General features: G+C 36.0%; 1 protein-coding gene across 2 annotated transcripts; it reads right to left on the reverse strand.

Moving 5' to 3' along the window:
• Positions 1-22: 22 nt before the first annotated feature.
• Positions 23-16,076, reverse strand: katna1 (katanin p60 (ATPase containing) subunit A 1). 2 transcript variants are annotated; one of them, XM_087296846.1, is made up of 12 exons: positions 16,037-16,076; positions 15,877-15,919; positions 14,411-14,573; positions 14,194-14,336; positions 11,835-12,021; positions 8,488-8,603; positions 8,252-8,357; positions 5,811-5,969; positions 5,579-5,705; positions 3,114-3,245; positions 1,003-1,129; positions 23-903 (listed from the first exon to the last, which is right to left on the reverse strand). In XM_087296846.1, the coding sequence occupies exons 3-12, from the start codon at positions 14,570-14,572 to the stop codon at positions 705-707; spliced, it is 1,458 nt and encodes a 485-aa protein (XP_087152972.1). In that variant the 5' UTR covers position 14,573; positions 15,877-15,919; positions 16,037-16,076; the 3' UTR covers positions 23-704.
• Positions 16,077-16,450: the final 374 nt, after the last annotated feature.

Consider the following 16,450-nt stretch of genomic DNA (forward strand, 5'->3'; position numbering starts at 1 on the left):
TCTCTAAATAAAGCAAACTGTATTCAATTTAAAAAATATTTATTCAACAAAATATGTCATTTTACAACTTGATCATGGCAATCAAATGGAATGTCACTATTGAAAAGAAACCAGAAGTTCAATAGTGTTTCTGAAAGTGCCGGACTCACCTTTAAGACAGTCTGGTCTCATCACTATTAAGACTGTGATCCAGCGCTGGACACTTTGGCCCTCATATTAACCACAGTGAATGGAATAGCTTGCATAGTGCTTCACCTAGGGCAGCATTTGGATCTAGAAGGAGTTCTGGTCTTTGGTCAGTGATTTTACAGGCACGGATAAAACAATAAAAACAAACAGCCCATTACTGTGCTCACAACCTCAGTACGTTTGTCTCTACACTACAGGAAGGAGCTGTTTGTTATAAGGGCACCAAAACCAGTTTTCTGACATTCTAACACTCATGATTTCTCCCTTCATCCTTACAAATTCAATTTATGGAGTGAAATTCAGTTCAGGAGGTAAAAGCTTGACTTGTATGCAGTGAACCAGAAATGATAACCTATTATTATTAAATATTAAACTATAAATATGTACATAAAAGATCCTATTTTTTTTCTAGGCCCCATGACTTCAGGCTGGTCTGGGGTGGGAATGCTCTATTGAAACTGGCCCTCAGTCTTTCAAAGTGCCGAATGTGATTGCAAGGAGTTTCTTTGGCATCATCAGCAGGAGCCAAACTCTGCAATCCACTTCTCGTATTTCTCTAGGTCAGCAGCGGATACAGATTTGGACACTTTCTTCAGTGCCGTCTCAAAGTCCTCCATTGTGGTGGGCATGTGCATCTCATCTTTGGGTAAGTTTCGTATCTCCTCGGGTGTCAAACCCTCAATCCGCCGTCTCATGGCCATCAGCGACGCATCTCTGCAACAATTAAAAAATAATTCTTCACTTCTGCAACAGTGGCACTTTCACAACTTAAAATGGTGCCAGGTTTAACTGAAGGATGTTTGAGAGCCAGACCTGCAAACGTTGGTGATGTCAGCACCAGAGTATCCTTCCATCTGCTCCGCAATCTTGTCCATGTTGACGTCATTGGCCAGATCCAGCTCCTTTAGGTTGATCTTGAGTAAATCCACTCTGCCTTTTGCTACGGCAAGACAAATAAGGGTTTGAAAATCCAATGGTAATTGATGTTTGGTTGAGATGTAATATTCTTCTGGCAGGTAATATGGTGCTATAATGAGCTGGGATGCACCAATAGAATATTATGTCTAATATGATACTGATTTTAACACAAAATCTTTAGCTGAATCAGATACTGACATTGATCAATTGCATGTAGTACTACACAGCCTTTTTTACCAGCTGGTTTTTCCGCATTAAATTCATTTTTACTGAACAAGGACTGGATTCATTTAACAATGAACTCTTCCAACATTTTAAGGAATTAAGATCATAAAACTGCAATATGAGAATCTTCAAGCGTGATTTTTGCCAATTGATTTTTCTTTTAACTTTTATTTGACATTTATTAGAACATGTTTATTTAATCAACTTATAGCCAATGCTGTTGTTATATGGTCTGTTATTTAGTACAGATTATATTTTTTGCATTTAGAAAAACATTATTCAAATTTTTGATTATTCAAAAAAAGGTGGACACATCATCTCTGTGTATTTAAAAAAGACTGTAAAAAAATATGGACAACGCGACAGTGCCTTTTACCATTTAATGCTTTGAAGGTAAAACGCCTCAAGACGGCCACAAACTGTCGCAAAACACTACTGAAATTGGAGCCTGGGCATGCGCAGAAGGGACTACCAGATGGAGTCAGAGGCGGAGCCACGGAATTAACCTTACAACCAAAAGCTTGTACATTAAATCAACGACGCCCCCGGAAATTCTCATTTGACCGCCTGTATCTACACAATAACAAAGGCTTGCTGGTATAAATATAAGCACTTACATTTAAAAACACGTAATAATATACAATTTAAAAACTGTGTGATCTGGGCTGTTTTTAATAATTTAATAAAAACAATATGTGTTGGACTCCAGAAATAACAATCTTTCATACAGTTAGACTCAGCTATAAGAACTAAAAATATTTCTCTTATAATGGGTTGTTGGTATTTATTATATCAACGTAAGGCATGCAAACTAATAATAAAGCCCAATAAAACGAGAGGGGTCTGGATGCAGACCTGGTGCAGTGCAATCTGAGCTGCATCTAATGCTTTTTAATGCGCACACCTAAACCCACCCCTAACCCTACCCGTCACAGTGACGTCACTCACTCCATTGAGTGCATTGTGTCTGACATTGCATCGCTGAGTGATGCAATCTCAGCTTGCATCATAAAGGCTGCATCCAGATACTATTGAATAAAACCCTCACTTTACTAAATAAACAGTGATCCATCAGATCCTGTAGGTCAGAAAGTATAGTTTACTGCTAAACAACTCATTTTATCATGGTAAAATAATAGAAAACAAATAATAACACTTCAATCTCCTCTCGAAGCTCCGATGGTCTGCTTTGAGAAGCTGTCAATCACAACTGTCAATCATGATGACACGCCCCATTTTTATAGCAGTAAATTACTGGCTAAAAACATACGGTTTACAAAAATGAAGATCTGCAAGATATCAGCGTGATAACCAGTGCCTTAATTGACCAGAACCATCTTTCAGGACATTTTATAGCAAGTGTATTTAATTTTTTTTATCTATGCTTAAGTCTCGTTTTTTAACACTGAGGAGGCGGGCTTTATGACATACTGCAGCCAGCCCCCAGGGGGCGATCAAACAGCCGGAAGCATCGCTCAAAAGCAGATGTATGGCACTCTTGATTTAACCCTTTAAAGGGCACTCATTGAAATATTACTTCTTGAGTATTACTGGCGGTTATTATAAGACTTGAACTTTTATGAACATGACATTATATTATAATTTTTTTCAGTGAAGTTTTATGGTTCTTTAGCCAATACATCAATGGTATCTGCTTGCCTTTGCAATATTATTACAGATAGCTTTAAATGAACCTAATAGCAGCTGATAAATATCGTCAGTCAACACATTGGTGCATCCCTAATAATAATGAGTGATGGATTTGGGGTGATTCTGTATACCTGAGGGCAGAGGGATGTAAATTCTCTTCTCCAGTCTGCGTCTCAGAGCTTCATCAATGTCCCAGGGAAAGTTGGTGGCTGCCAGGACCATTACCATTTTTGAAGGGTCATTTTCAGATGTCCCACCAACACCTGAAAAGCAACAACAGGTGTATTTAAAAGGGGTGTTGAGATGATACACAAAATCACAGTTAGGCATGATCAGCCAAACAGCATTAAACGTTTTTAGTGGTGTTTACATAACACCGTTTTCAACTAAATACTAAAACCTTTATGAGCGCTTTATGAAGCCAGATTGGTCTCAATAATAATTCAAGCATAAAAGCACAACATTATATATATATACATATACAGTATACATACATGTATACATACATACACACATACATATATACACACACACATACACATACACACACACACACACACATACACATACACACACACACACATATATATATATATATATATATATATATATATACACATACACACACACACACACACACACACACACACACACACACACACACACACACACACACACACACACACACACACACACACACACACAAAAGTAAATATTCATAAAATACATTTCAAAACACCATTTAGCCAATCAGATGCAAGCTCACTGTTCAACAAATCATATCATGCAGAGAGCACTTTAATCGAGGAGATCCACTATGTACACCTTTTGTGCAATTTAACTTAATTTGCCCAGTGCGCACTTCATTTGCAGTAAACTCGCATCTGATTGGCTAAAGGGTAAGAGTGTTCTGCATGAGGAATGCGCTGCCAGGAAAGTCTCAAAACTGCACACACACATATCTGACTGACAAATTTTAAACATTCAAAACTTTTTGTACACTGTTAATCATTTGTAAATGGTGTCTTGTATTTTTTAATATATATTACGGCTGCACAATAAATCATTTCAGCATCGATATCGCAATGTGTGCATCCGCAATGGTCACGTCGCAGAATATGTGAAGATAGTTGATCATATAGTCGATTATAATCTATGTGGGGTTTAATCGTGATGGAGTAAAAGTTTATCACCTGGTATGTGTTTTTAATGTGATCGTTCACCCACAATTTAAACTGTACTCACTATTTTCATTTCACCCTTCACTGGTTTAAAAATGTTTACAAGTTTCTTTTTTATGCTGAAAACAAAAACAAAACATGTTAATAACTCAAACGTTTGAAATGACTGGCAGGTGAGTAAATAGTGAGTACATTTTCCTTTTTGGGTAAACTATCCCCTTAAAGCATGTTCCTTTGTGAACATTTGGATATTTTAGAGTTTAAACAAGATAATGTTTGTCACTTTAAAAAAGATCACATTATATAAAATCTAGACTATGCATTGTTGATTATTCAATATCTGTACCTGAATTCAGTTAGACTCTCCAATAAAATTCATTAGAGATAACAAATAAAAGTTTTGTCTTTGCTCTATTATATTTATCCATCCTTGTAGTTCATTTGTTGTATATTATTCGAGACTCACTCCTCTCCAAAATCTAAAAAGTAGACTTCTTCCCAAATAGAGCTGTTTAAATCATCTGGTGAAACAGTTTTCACATTGCAGTACATATCACAGAAATGAAAATATCAGATTTTTCCTGCCCTAATATATATATATATATATATATATTGTAACGAGCACACACATGCCACGTTGCCCTGGTCGCTAATCCAACCCAGCTGGACCATCATCAGCACAGGATCGCTCACAGCTGGACATCATCAAGCGGAGAGGCATATAAACCAAGCCCACGCCATGAGAGGACGAGCTTCATTCAACTAATGACTCCCTGCGCTAATGCTTGTCTCTCTGTCTCTCCACAGCAGACTCCAGCTCGTGACGATCCCACACCCGACTACTCACTGTCCTTCACCTACTTCCCAGAGCACCAGAGCACCTCACCTAGAAGAAGAGCACCGTTTGCACTACCTTCACTTTATAAATAAAGCACCCTCCGGGGACTTGTCTGTAAACTTATCCAACTGTGTCGCTGTTTTTCCCTCTGCCTCGCTACTATATATATATATATATATATATATATATATATATATATATATATAAATAAATAAATGTTTTGTGCAAATGAATTTGGTTTCATGCGTGTGAATTTGGCTATGCATTTATTGAGCCTATTCTAACTCTATAGCACTTGAGCGTTATTTTACACAATGCCAGTTTGTCGGCTTGAACATGCAAACTTCGGAAATAATTTTGTTTTTTGTTTTTTTTGGATTAAAATGTTGTTATGGTATGTAAACTGAGAATAAATATAATATATTCATCCAGTAGTGGACAACAAGATGGCAAATGCACTGACATAACACTTCTTTACAAAGTTTCATTGCCAATAATGGTCCTGTATGCATATTACATCACTAACACACATTATAGCACATTACAACTGTTCAGTTACAGACTGAATAAATAGTACCATCCATTTGGACGAGTAGTTCAGCTTTGACACGTCTGCTGGCTTCATGTTCTTCTGAGGTTCCTCTGCGGCTGCATATGGAGTCAATCTCATCAATGAAGATGGTGGTGGGCGCATAAAAACGTGCCTAAATGAACATGCAAACACAGACAAAAATGATGTTTAGAGTAATAAAAGTTGAAGGTACATTTGCTACTATTTCTCTATTACACAATTGTGTTTATGATTTTACCATCTCAAACAACAGCCGGACAAGTTTTTCAGACTCTCCTCTGTATTTGGAGGTGAGGGTGGAGGAGGACACGTTAAAAAAGGTGGTTCGGCACTCAGTGGCAACAGCTTTGGCCAGTAACGTCTTTCCGGTTCCAGGCGGCCCCACCATCAACACTCCCTAAAATAATATAAGAGTTCACTTATTGTGTGTGCAAGACAAAATACAAGACTATATAATGCAGCAAGAGTCAATCTAAAAAACTAGACATGTCTTATATATTTATTTATTGCATTACTTTTAATAATACAACCGTTGCAAAAAAACAATTTTTGCAAACATTAAATCTGCTGTTGTTCAAAGGTTTACAGTCAGTAAGTTTTTTCGGAGACATAAAAGAAGCATTACAAAAAACAAAATGAATAGTAAAAATTATAATGTCTTAAAAGAAATGTCACATATACAGTGCTCAGCATATACGAGTACATATGAGTATGAGAATAGTACACCCCTTTAGTACACCCTATAGTATATGAGTATAGTACACCCCTTACAAATATCTCATTTAAATTCATATTTTCTATAGGATGCTTTACAATATTATATTTGTGCATATACATTAGTTTAGTCAGTACTGAAGCCAAATCTAGAGCTAATCTAGCAAAATAGTTTACAATAACAGTCCAAAAATTGTAGCTGAAATTTATGTTAGGGAAAATATTAATAAAAAAAAAAAATCAAGAGAAACAAAAAATATATAAAATGTTGTTGAAATTTTGTAGTTTGTATTTTCTTTTTCAGTATTTAGCTTGAATTTAATTGTATTATTTTTCCATTTCTAAAGATGTCTGATGACTAAAATGATATTTTAATAAATATATCTGTTCAATAAGTCTGTTTTGTTTGAATGCACCAATATTTATTACCCATATTTACAGAGAAATGGATAAAAATTTTCATTTTCAAAATGGGGTGTTTTCATTTTTGCTGACCACTGTATTCTGGTCTTTTGAACCTTCTATTTATCAAGAAATCCTGAAAAATATGTATAACCTTTAAAATAAGTGTTTCTTCAGCACCAAATTAGCATATATTATGGGGCAACCATTACTGCTTCCAAAATGGTGAAAAGCCTTGGAGTAACGATTGATGACCAACTAAACTTCTCTGACCACATTTCTAGAACTGCTCGATCGTGCAGATTCGCACTCTATAACATCAGAAAGATCCGACTCTTCTTATCTGAACATGCAGCTCAACTCCTTGTTCAAGCTCTTGTTCTCTCCAAACTGGATTACTGCAACTCTCTGCTAGAGGGGCTTACAGCTAACTCTATCAAGCCTCTTCAGCTGCTCCAGAACGCAGCAGCACGAGTGGTCTTTAATGAATCTAAAAGAGCACATGTCACTCCGCTACTCATCCGTTTGCACTGGCTGCCAGTTGCTGCTCGCATCAAATTCAAAGCTCTGATGTTTGCTTACAAAGCGATTTCTGGGTACGCCCCTTCTTATCTGCTCTCACTTCTGCAGATCTATGTGCCCTCCAGAAACCTGAGTTCTGTGAATGAACGTCGCCTCGTGGTTCCATCCCAAAGAGGGAAGAAATCACTTTCGCTCACGCTCAATCTGCCCAGTTGGTGGAATGAACTCCCTAACTGCATCAGAACGGCAGAGTCACTCGCTGTTTTCAAGAAACGACTAAAAACTCAACTATTTAGTCTCCACTTCACTTCCTAATCTGCAATTGCCTCTCTGGATATCACACTAACTGTACTCAAAAAAAAATTATAAAAAATTTACTAATACTTTCCTTCTTAGACTTTACGGACCTGAAACTTGCCTATAGCACTTATTCATTGTTGCTCTTATAGTTGTGTAAATTGCTTCCTTGTTCTCATTTGTAAGTCGCTTTGGATAAAAGCGTCTGCTAAATGACTAAATGTAAATGTCTAAATGAGACACTGAAGTCTGCAGTAATGATGCTTAAGTTCAGCTTTAAATCTGAAATTTTTTTTTAAATACATAGCATTTAAATTTGTTGTTTTACCACTTACTTTTTTAATGAAAAAAAGAAATAAGATAAGAAATGTGAAGAGATCTCTGAAGAATTGGTCTAATATTATTGATCTAATACAGGGGTCACCAATCTAGGTCCTGAAGGGCCGGTGTCCCTGCAGGGTTTAGCTCCATCTTGCTTCAACACACCTGCCTGGATATTTCAAGTATGCATAGTAAGACCTTGATTAGCTGTTTAGGTGTGTTTGATTAGGGTTGGAGCCAAGATCTGCAGGACACCGGCCCTCCAGGAACAAGTTTGGTGACCACTGATCTAATAAATACATTGATTTAATATATACTATTGATCTAATATATGCATTGGTCTAATATTCTGAGGTATTGAGATGGAACTTTGTAAAAGCCTTAAATACATGATTGTTATTTTTTTTTAATATAGGTTCATACCTTCCATGGGCGTCTTATTCCTTTAAAGAACTCAGGCATCCACATGGGCAAAACCACTGCCTCTTTAAGCAGCTTCTTAGCCTCCTCCAGATCAGCAATGTCATCCCTGTAATGAATCAAAATCAAAAACCTTCATACATGTCTGATTACTTTCCAGAAAAGGAGGGCATCTGAGAAAATCAATGAGATATGGAAACACTTATGTAACAAAGAGAGGAGAGAGCAGATGAACTCACCATGTGACATTGGGATTTTGGGAAATGATGTCTCTTTCCAGAGCGTCAATCAGGTCTTTGTCTTCTCCTCCTCTGTCAAACCTCTTCACCTCAGTCTCCACAGCCTCTGCTTTGTTCTACAGAGGGCAGAAAGGGTCATTTTTAAAAATGTATTTGGCAAAAGTTTGAATTAGAATAAGGCACTGTTGAAAATGGTACATCAAACAGATTGGAAATCCTTTCTATTTGACTCGATATCGAAAGACACATAAGCAGACCTGGGGGTAAACCGGAAAGGGGATTATGTGACACACATATGAATTAGTGAGATTATTTAAAGAATGTGCAAGTGGATAACCTCAGCATGTCTGGTATGCAAGTTGACATGGCAATGTATGCTTTGAACATAGCTTCCTTATGTTTCAGGGTTCATTCACTGCTGAATATTATACAATGAGATATGAAAACATTGAATATGTTTCACAATATATCTGAAAAATTCTCAATAAAACAGTATTATAAAACAATGTTTATTCATAAAGTTATTCGATTTAGTTTAATTGGATCATTTTTTGTAACAGGACATTTTCTTTTAAATGCGTCACTCAGGTAATTTTATTATAGAAATGTTTCTTACCTAATAACAAATGTGGAGGTCATCCAGAAATAAATTAATCACTTTCTTTTACTTTTTACTACACAAAATGAATCAGGAGAACTGAACAACAATATGAACACACCATGCGTTCTGCTGTTTTGTTGCTAATTGTCATCTTATTCTGCAATTCAGAAGTAAGCTCTTTTCTGTGATTGTCTAAGGACTTCCATTTCATTTGCCTATGTTTAAGCTTAAACTATTAATAATTACACCTTACCCAGGCTAACAGTCAAATTACTTGCTCTACAAATCATTGTGTTTATGATAATATGTTAAAATTAAAATAACATACAGGTATGTGATCAGCCAAGGACAAAAAAGATGATAAAATTCCTCCCAAAAAAAAAAAAAAGAAAGAAATGTAATAAAAAACGAAAAAACTAAAATAATAACAGTAAGAATCTATATTTTAGATAAATAAAAACGCAATAGAAAAAAAGCAAATACATACATATTTTTGTTTATTTAATAATAGAAATAATGGTTCTAATAATAATAATAAATAATTTTCTTTATATAAATATTGGATATTGGCCACATTATTTAAGTCTCTTTTTTGTTTTATGACTTTAAATGTCTAAAGCCTATTGAAACCTTTTAATGGGTTTATACTTTGTACCTCAATGTCGGGACAGATCCACACACTGCCACAAGATGGCGCCACTAACTCAGGTAGTTCTCGTGTCCACAGAATTCAATTTTTCCTGTAACTTATTAGACTCTTTATTAAACGTATTTAAATAAACTACAAGCCAGTCAAGAATTTGAACTGTAAAAATATTAAGTCCGGGCGAGGCAGTGGCGCAGTAGGTAGTGCTGTCGCCTCACAGCAAGAAGGTCGCTGGGTCGAACCTCGGCTCAGTTGGCGTTTCTGTGTGGAGTTTGCATGTTCTCCCTGCCTTCGGGTGGGTTTCCTCCGGGTGCTCTGGTTTCCCCCACAGTCCAAAGACATGCGGTACAGGTGAATTGGGTAGGCTAAATTGACTGTAGAGTGTGTTTGTGTGAATGTGTGGGTGGATGTTTCCCAGAGATGGGTTGGCGGTTCATTCCGCAGTGGTGACCCAGGATTAATGAAGGGACTAAGCCGACAAGAAAATATATGAATGTATATTAAGTCCAGTTGAATTGAGTAGCCTAATATACTTTAACATTCATATATTCATTAATTTTCTTTTCAGCTTAGTCCCTTTATTAATCCGGGCTCGCCACACCGAATGAACTGCTAACTTATCCAGCACCTTTTAACGCAGCGGACGCCTTTCCAGCCGCAATCAATCTCTGGGAAACACACTCATACCTACCCAATTCACCTGGGGCCTCATGTATCAACGCTGCGTACGCACAAAAACTTTGCGTGCGCCAGGTTTCAAGCTTTTACAAAAATTTTACACCTATAAATCACACTCTTTCTTTTTTAATCCACACAATCAGACCCAACTGTGTTAACCACATCAGCTAAACTCTCCTACTGTATTTTTCTTTGTTTTTAATTCTGGAGGACAAACTTGCAAATAACACCGCTTTTCTCCAATCTACCTCTGAAAGCAGCACCTCCAATTCACATTCTGTTCAAAGTTTCTCTTTTTGCTTGCTGTTGCCATTGCTTTTTCATTGGGTTTTGCCAAAGTAGAGTCATTAGCATATTCATACAGGGGAGGAGGCAGGGAGGAGTTTTGCGCTCATTCGGATGTACAGGGAGAATATTTGTGGGATTCGGCGTACGCAGTGTTACATACATCTGAATTTTTTACTGCGTACGCACGTTTACAGCTTTGTGCGTTGTCTTTTTACATGAGGCCCCTGGACTGTCGAGGAAACTGGAGCACCCGGAGGAAACCCACGCGAACGCAGAGAGAACATGCAAACTCCACACAGAATTGCCAACTGACCCAGCCGAGGCTCGAACCAGCGACCTTCTAGCTGTGAGGCAACAGCACTACCTACTGCTCCGATGTGTTGCCTACTTTAACATTTCACCTTGAAAAGATAGGCCACATTGCTAAAAAGTGTATCACTTTCTCTTTCCCTTCCCCTTCGGCTTAGTCCCTCCCTGCTTTTTAAAAGTTTTAATTAATTATAAATAGATTTTTATATAAATTTATCTCATCTAAACTTATGAAACTTTCAGGTAATACATTTCAGGTGCTAAGCTGTAGCACTGAATAAATAAAGACACAAGGACAGATGACTTGCAGAGAATGATAACAAATATTATTACTGTGACTTTATTTATAATGTAGATAGAGCGCACACGGTCGTGATTAGAAAAAATAAATAAATAAACAAAATCGGATTTACACAAATTACTGGGGTCACCCTATTGAGCTCAAAAAATACAGAAATCCATAAGAATCACATCCCTAAACAAAATAAGAAAAAATACCAGTTTGCAACAAGCACGACAACAGGCTCATTTTTACTGCTATAAATCAATGGAAGTGAATGAGACCAGAAGTCAGGTCACAATTAGGCTACAATAGCCGCACCCACTCTCATGTGAAAAATTAAATGAATAGTCCACACTACAAAGGAAACACTTGCCTGTTTTGCTTTAACTCTTTCTAATATGTTTGCTTTGATCTAAGAAACCGGTATCACAGGTTTATAATGTTAATACAGGCATCTGATGCTAAAAGTAAATATCGTGCCTTTTGAGTACTTTATGACGCATCAGATTTAGTCCAAACAGGGATCCACAGATCTTCCTCACCTTGTCTTCTTTTGGCTTTGACGGGTTCTCCTTCTTTTCTTTGGATTTCTGAGGTTTGCCTTTGTCTCCATTGGCCACTCGTGGTGAGGGTCGAGCCTGCCCACGGGGACCAACGCTCAACCTGTTCCCATGACCTTTACTGTCTTTATACGGGACAGAGGATTTCCGTACTACACATGGAGACGATCTGCCCACAAACGCACAGCAAAAGGAAAAATTAGAATGTTATTTTCATTTTTCTCAATGGAATGAATTGTTCCTAGTTAACGTTAGTTCATAATCAGATTACGGTTTATATAACAGGCTCAACAGACCTGACGGCAGGCATGAAAGAGTATGAGGGACTGAGAGATGCTGGGAAGCCCTTCAGATTTTAATCTAATTCACATGACAAAAGTGCTGATAGGGGCTTTAAAACTCAACAACAGGCACTAAAAGAAACACAGTGTGACTGAAAATTCATGTCTTCAGGATTAAGTATAAGGATTTTTAACAGTAGACAGAAATGTTAAACTAAATGAAACACTATATTACTTTCCAATTATTTCCACTGAAACAAAAACATTAAACAGCAACATAAGGTGAATTAAACAACATAACTAAATATATTTTATTCAGTCTGTCATCTTTGGGATACTTTAAAAATGTTATCAAATCAATGCACATTTAAATTTGTTGTGGCCTATAAAAATGATCAATATAATTCTAAGAATTTATCCTCAGGGATTGCACGAGTTCCAACATTTTCCAGGATTCATGATCCGACAATCAAAGAGATTTCAAAAAAATTCAAGAAGTTTCACATTTTCAAATGGGTCTAAACATCCGAGGCTAAAGTGCAACATAACAATTTAAAGAAAGCAATTTTAAAAAAGAAATGAGAGAAAGAAAACCTTCAGTATCTTGTGAAGACCTAACTGATCAAAAAATTTAAAAACTTAAAAATAAAAAGAATTCAAGATCATTACAAAACATTTTGAAACACAGAATTCTTACTAAGAAAGTAGTAAGATAACGATATATATTTCAATACAAGTTGTTAATCCTTACAGATTTAAAAAAAGTACCCCAATAATGACTGAAGCCGGTGAATTCTTACTAAGAAGGTATATAGGGTAGCATTATACGATGCATTGTACAAATACAGTTGAGGTCAGAATTATTAGCCCTCCTTTGTTTTTTTTTTCTTTTTAAATTATTTGCCAAATTATGTTTAACAGAGCAAAGAAATCTTCACAGTATGTCTGATCATATTTTATAATAAATTAAAGGGTCCATTAAATGGCATAACATTTTCGGATGATACATTTTTGGTGGTCGAAAATTCGATACATCTTTAATATTAACACACTTTTAGATTCCCATTGTTGCACATTTCTGCTGAGTGATTGGCTCTTAGATCTGTATGTAAAAAAGTCCAGAGCTTATGATTGTACTTGACATAAATTTTATTGCCATTCGATATAATAGCGGTTATTGTTTATATGTCCATGTATGTTTTTTTTCTTCACCATAAACACTCCTGACTGTCATCACAAAACACAAGCCGACAATGTGATCAAATTTCATACAATGTACATTTGAAGTTGAAGCCCCCAGTTTATTTTTTCCCAATTTCTGTTTAACGGAGTGAAGACTTCAACACATTTCTACACATAATAGTTTTAATAACTCATTTCTAATAACTCATTTATTTGTCAAGATGACTGTAAATAATTTTTGACTTGATATTTTTCAAGACACTTCTATACAGCTTAAAGTGACAATTAAAGGCTTAACTAGGTTTATTAGCCAGCATAGAGTAATACGGTATATGCGAAAGCATGCTAAAGGCCTTTTAATTGGTCAGTAACCTGGGTTAAGTGCTTCCGGTGAACTGTATGCCATTACAAAATCAGAGTGTTTAAGGTCTGTTTTCTTTAAAAAGTGATATCCGATATAAAGTGGGTCCCTGCCATGGTTTTAAAATATGAACATTTATTTTACCATAGCATATTCAATGGAGCTTCTGCGCTAGCCTGCCTATTCTGACGGGCATGTGCGAGTAAACGGCTTTTTGTCTTGTTTTACGCTTGAACAACTAAATGAATGCCAAAGTCTATTTAACTGATTGTATTTAATGACATTACAACATCCATGCTGTAAAAGGAACCATATAAAATGGAAAAGAGTCACATTAACATGCATAATATAATGATGTACTTTGTTAATAAGAATTCACCAGCTTCAGTCATTGTTGGGGTACTTTGTTAAGTCTATAAACATTAACAACTTGTATCTAAACATATATCATTATCTTTCAATATGGAAAATAATTATCGAGATTACATTTTTGCCATACCGCCCACCACCTGTGTACCTGTGCTCCACATGAACAGGCATAATGTCATTGTCCTGGGCAAAACTGCTGGGTTTAGAAGGTGTCGACTCCATCTGAAAGCTCTCCAGTGTTGTCATGATCTCTCGAACTTGCTTAGTTTCCTCATTTATCTCCTGCCAAACCTGAATGAGACACACAAACTGTTACAAGCAGTGAAAAACTAATGGTAATGGTGATTAGCAGGATAAACCCCAACCTGCTGCCACTTCTGCTGTAGAGAGGAGTCTCTGACGGAGTAGAGGTATTTCTTGATTTGCTCCAGGACCCCCTGATAACAGACCACCGCAGAGCTGTAGTTCCCCAGCAGAGCGTATTCTCGAGCCAGCTTCACATTCTCATTGATCTCCCCCAAACTCATCCTGCAAAAAAAAGTACATTTGGAAATTCTTGGATGGCAACAACAATAGCCAAAATAGTATTTAAATTAATTTTAATATCGGTTGCTTTTGGTGCTTTGCATCTTTTTATCGGTCATTCTTTGTTTCAAACTTTAGAATAAAAGTTACTTATAATATTTTCTCTATTTAAAAACAATACAGTAGGGAAACGTCATACTGTATGTTTTCTTGCACAGCTGAATGTTGGACTCGTGAAAAAAATAATTATTAGCATTGGCCAAAAGAAATTGGCTGAAGTCACACTGATGCGACAGCCGACAGAGGATTCCACTTAGTCTTAAAATCTTTTTCAGTGGGTTATATTCACTATTTATGATGGCACAGCAGTCAAAATAGGACAAGTGAGCTCATGTATGGGACCAATTCTGGACCTTAGTCAGTGAGGGGTGGGCCTTTTAAACCACCAGAACCCCCCTGGCTATGGGCCTGAATGAATAAATTAGATGAAAATTTATTTGTATTTGCAATTTTACATTAAATTTTTTACATAACTTTGAGTGTAAGGTTTTTACATTCTCATTGATCTCCCCCAAACTCATCCTGCAAGAGCTCAGACATCAGAGACAGTTTTCGGTTTTAGGGGGGAATTTTGGGATTTTTTTTATCATTAATAATTCAGAAAATACTTTGAACAGCCAGTAATAAGTAAGTTTCATAAAGTGAAATGATTCATATTCAACCAGCCATTCCTTCATTTTCTCTTCGGCTTAGTCCTTTTATTAATCTTGGGTTACCACAGCGGAATGAACATATGCCGGTGTAAAATCCTTCATAATGCATAGACATTAAATAAAAGTGACGTATTTTGAAAAAAATAAAAATAATAATAATAACAAAAAGTAACGCAAGTGTAGCAAAGTACCGATTTTAAATAGATTTTTTTGAGAAAAAAAACGTTAAATATATGTAACGTTATTGTAACAAAAAATCTACAGACACAAACTGATGAAGCACGACAAAAGAAACCCTTTCACAAGTACATTGTGGATGCTTTATTTACATCAGACTGAAATACACAGGAAGCTAAAAAAGGGCTTATTTTAAAGTTAAAAATGAATAACCCGATAGGAACATATGTTAACATGGACTCTAAATGTTAATATTGGCTCACACAATAAACTGCATGAGAACAAAGCTTCAAAGTTTGCAAAGAAAACTTGGTAACTTAGTTTTAAGTTCGTATTTTAACATTCCATCAAATCAAACACATTTTAAAAGTATTTCAAAGCCTTTTGTGTTTTTTAATGAGTTGAAATGTACAAACCTGTAAGTTAAAGTGGTCAGTCTCTGAAATGTGTAAAACTATCCTGAAAGATGTCCGGAAGAGAAAAGGCATTAAGCGGTTGTAAGTGACCAAACTTCATGCGTGTGCAGATGTGGATGAGGTTGTATTTAAAAATAATTAAGCATCCACAAACACATACTCATAAGTCTACTTCAGAAGTTCACTTGTTTGGGAAGGGCACTTTAGATTAGGAAGGCAGAAGCAAATGTGAAAACCCCTCGCGCCGCTGCCTTTCAATATAAAAGTCGACAGAGCCACAGTCACTTCAAAATAATAGCGGAGAAAGAAGCTATGCAAGTCAATTAAGAACTCTTTATTTAATATGTAAAATAAAAATAAAAAAACATATTGTAAAATAATAAAAACATATATATTGCTATAATGTTTTAAGCATGTAGACAGGAACGATACCATAAAAAGTAAAGGCAATCTATATCTGAATAGTGTGAAAAGTTACTATTATAAATTGGTCTATAATATTTCATACTATTTGGAAAAAATATTTCCTATATATTATCTACTTATAAATTATTATTTTACTTATTGCCGTAAT

Source organism: Danio rerio, chromosome 20 (assembly GCF_052040795.2).
Source record: "Danio rerio strain M-AB ecotype USA chromosome 20, GRCz13ab, whole genome shotgun sequence".
NCBI classification, from domain to species: Eukaryota; Metazoa; Chordata; class Actinopteri; order Cypriniformes; family Danionidae; genus Danio; species Danio rerio.

Bases quoted from the DNA above. Each gene is read 5' to 3' on its own strand.
- katna1 (XM_087296846.1), bottom strand. From the start codon at position 14,572: ATGAGTTTGGGGGAGATCAATGAGAATGTGAAGCTGGCTCGAGAATAC. The intron at 3,246-5,578 runs GTACTATTTATT...GTTGCTTTTCAG, and splicing joins ACTACTCGTCCAAATGGATG to GTGTTGGTGGGACATCTGAA. The intron at 904-1,002 runs GTCTGGCTCTCA...TAATTGTTGCAG, and splicing joins GACATCACCAACGTTTGCAG to AGATGCGTCGCTGATGGCCA.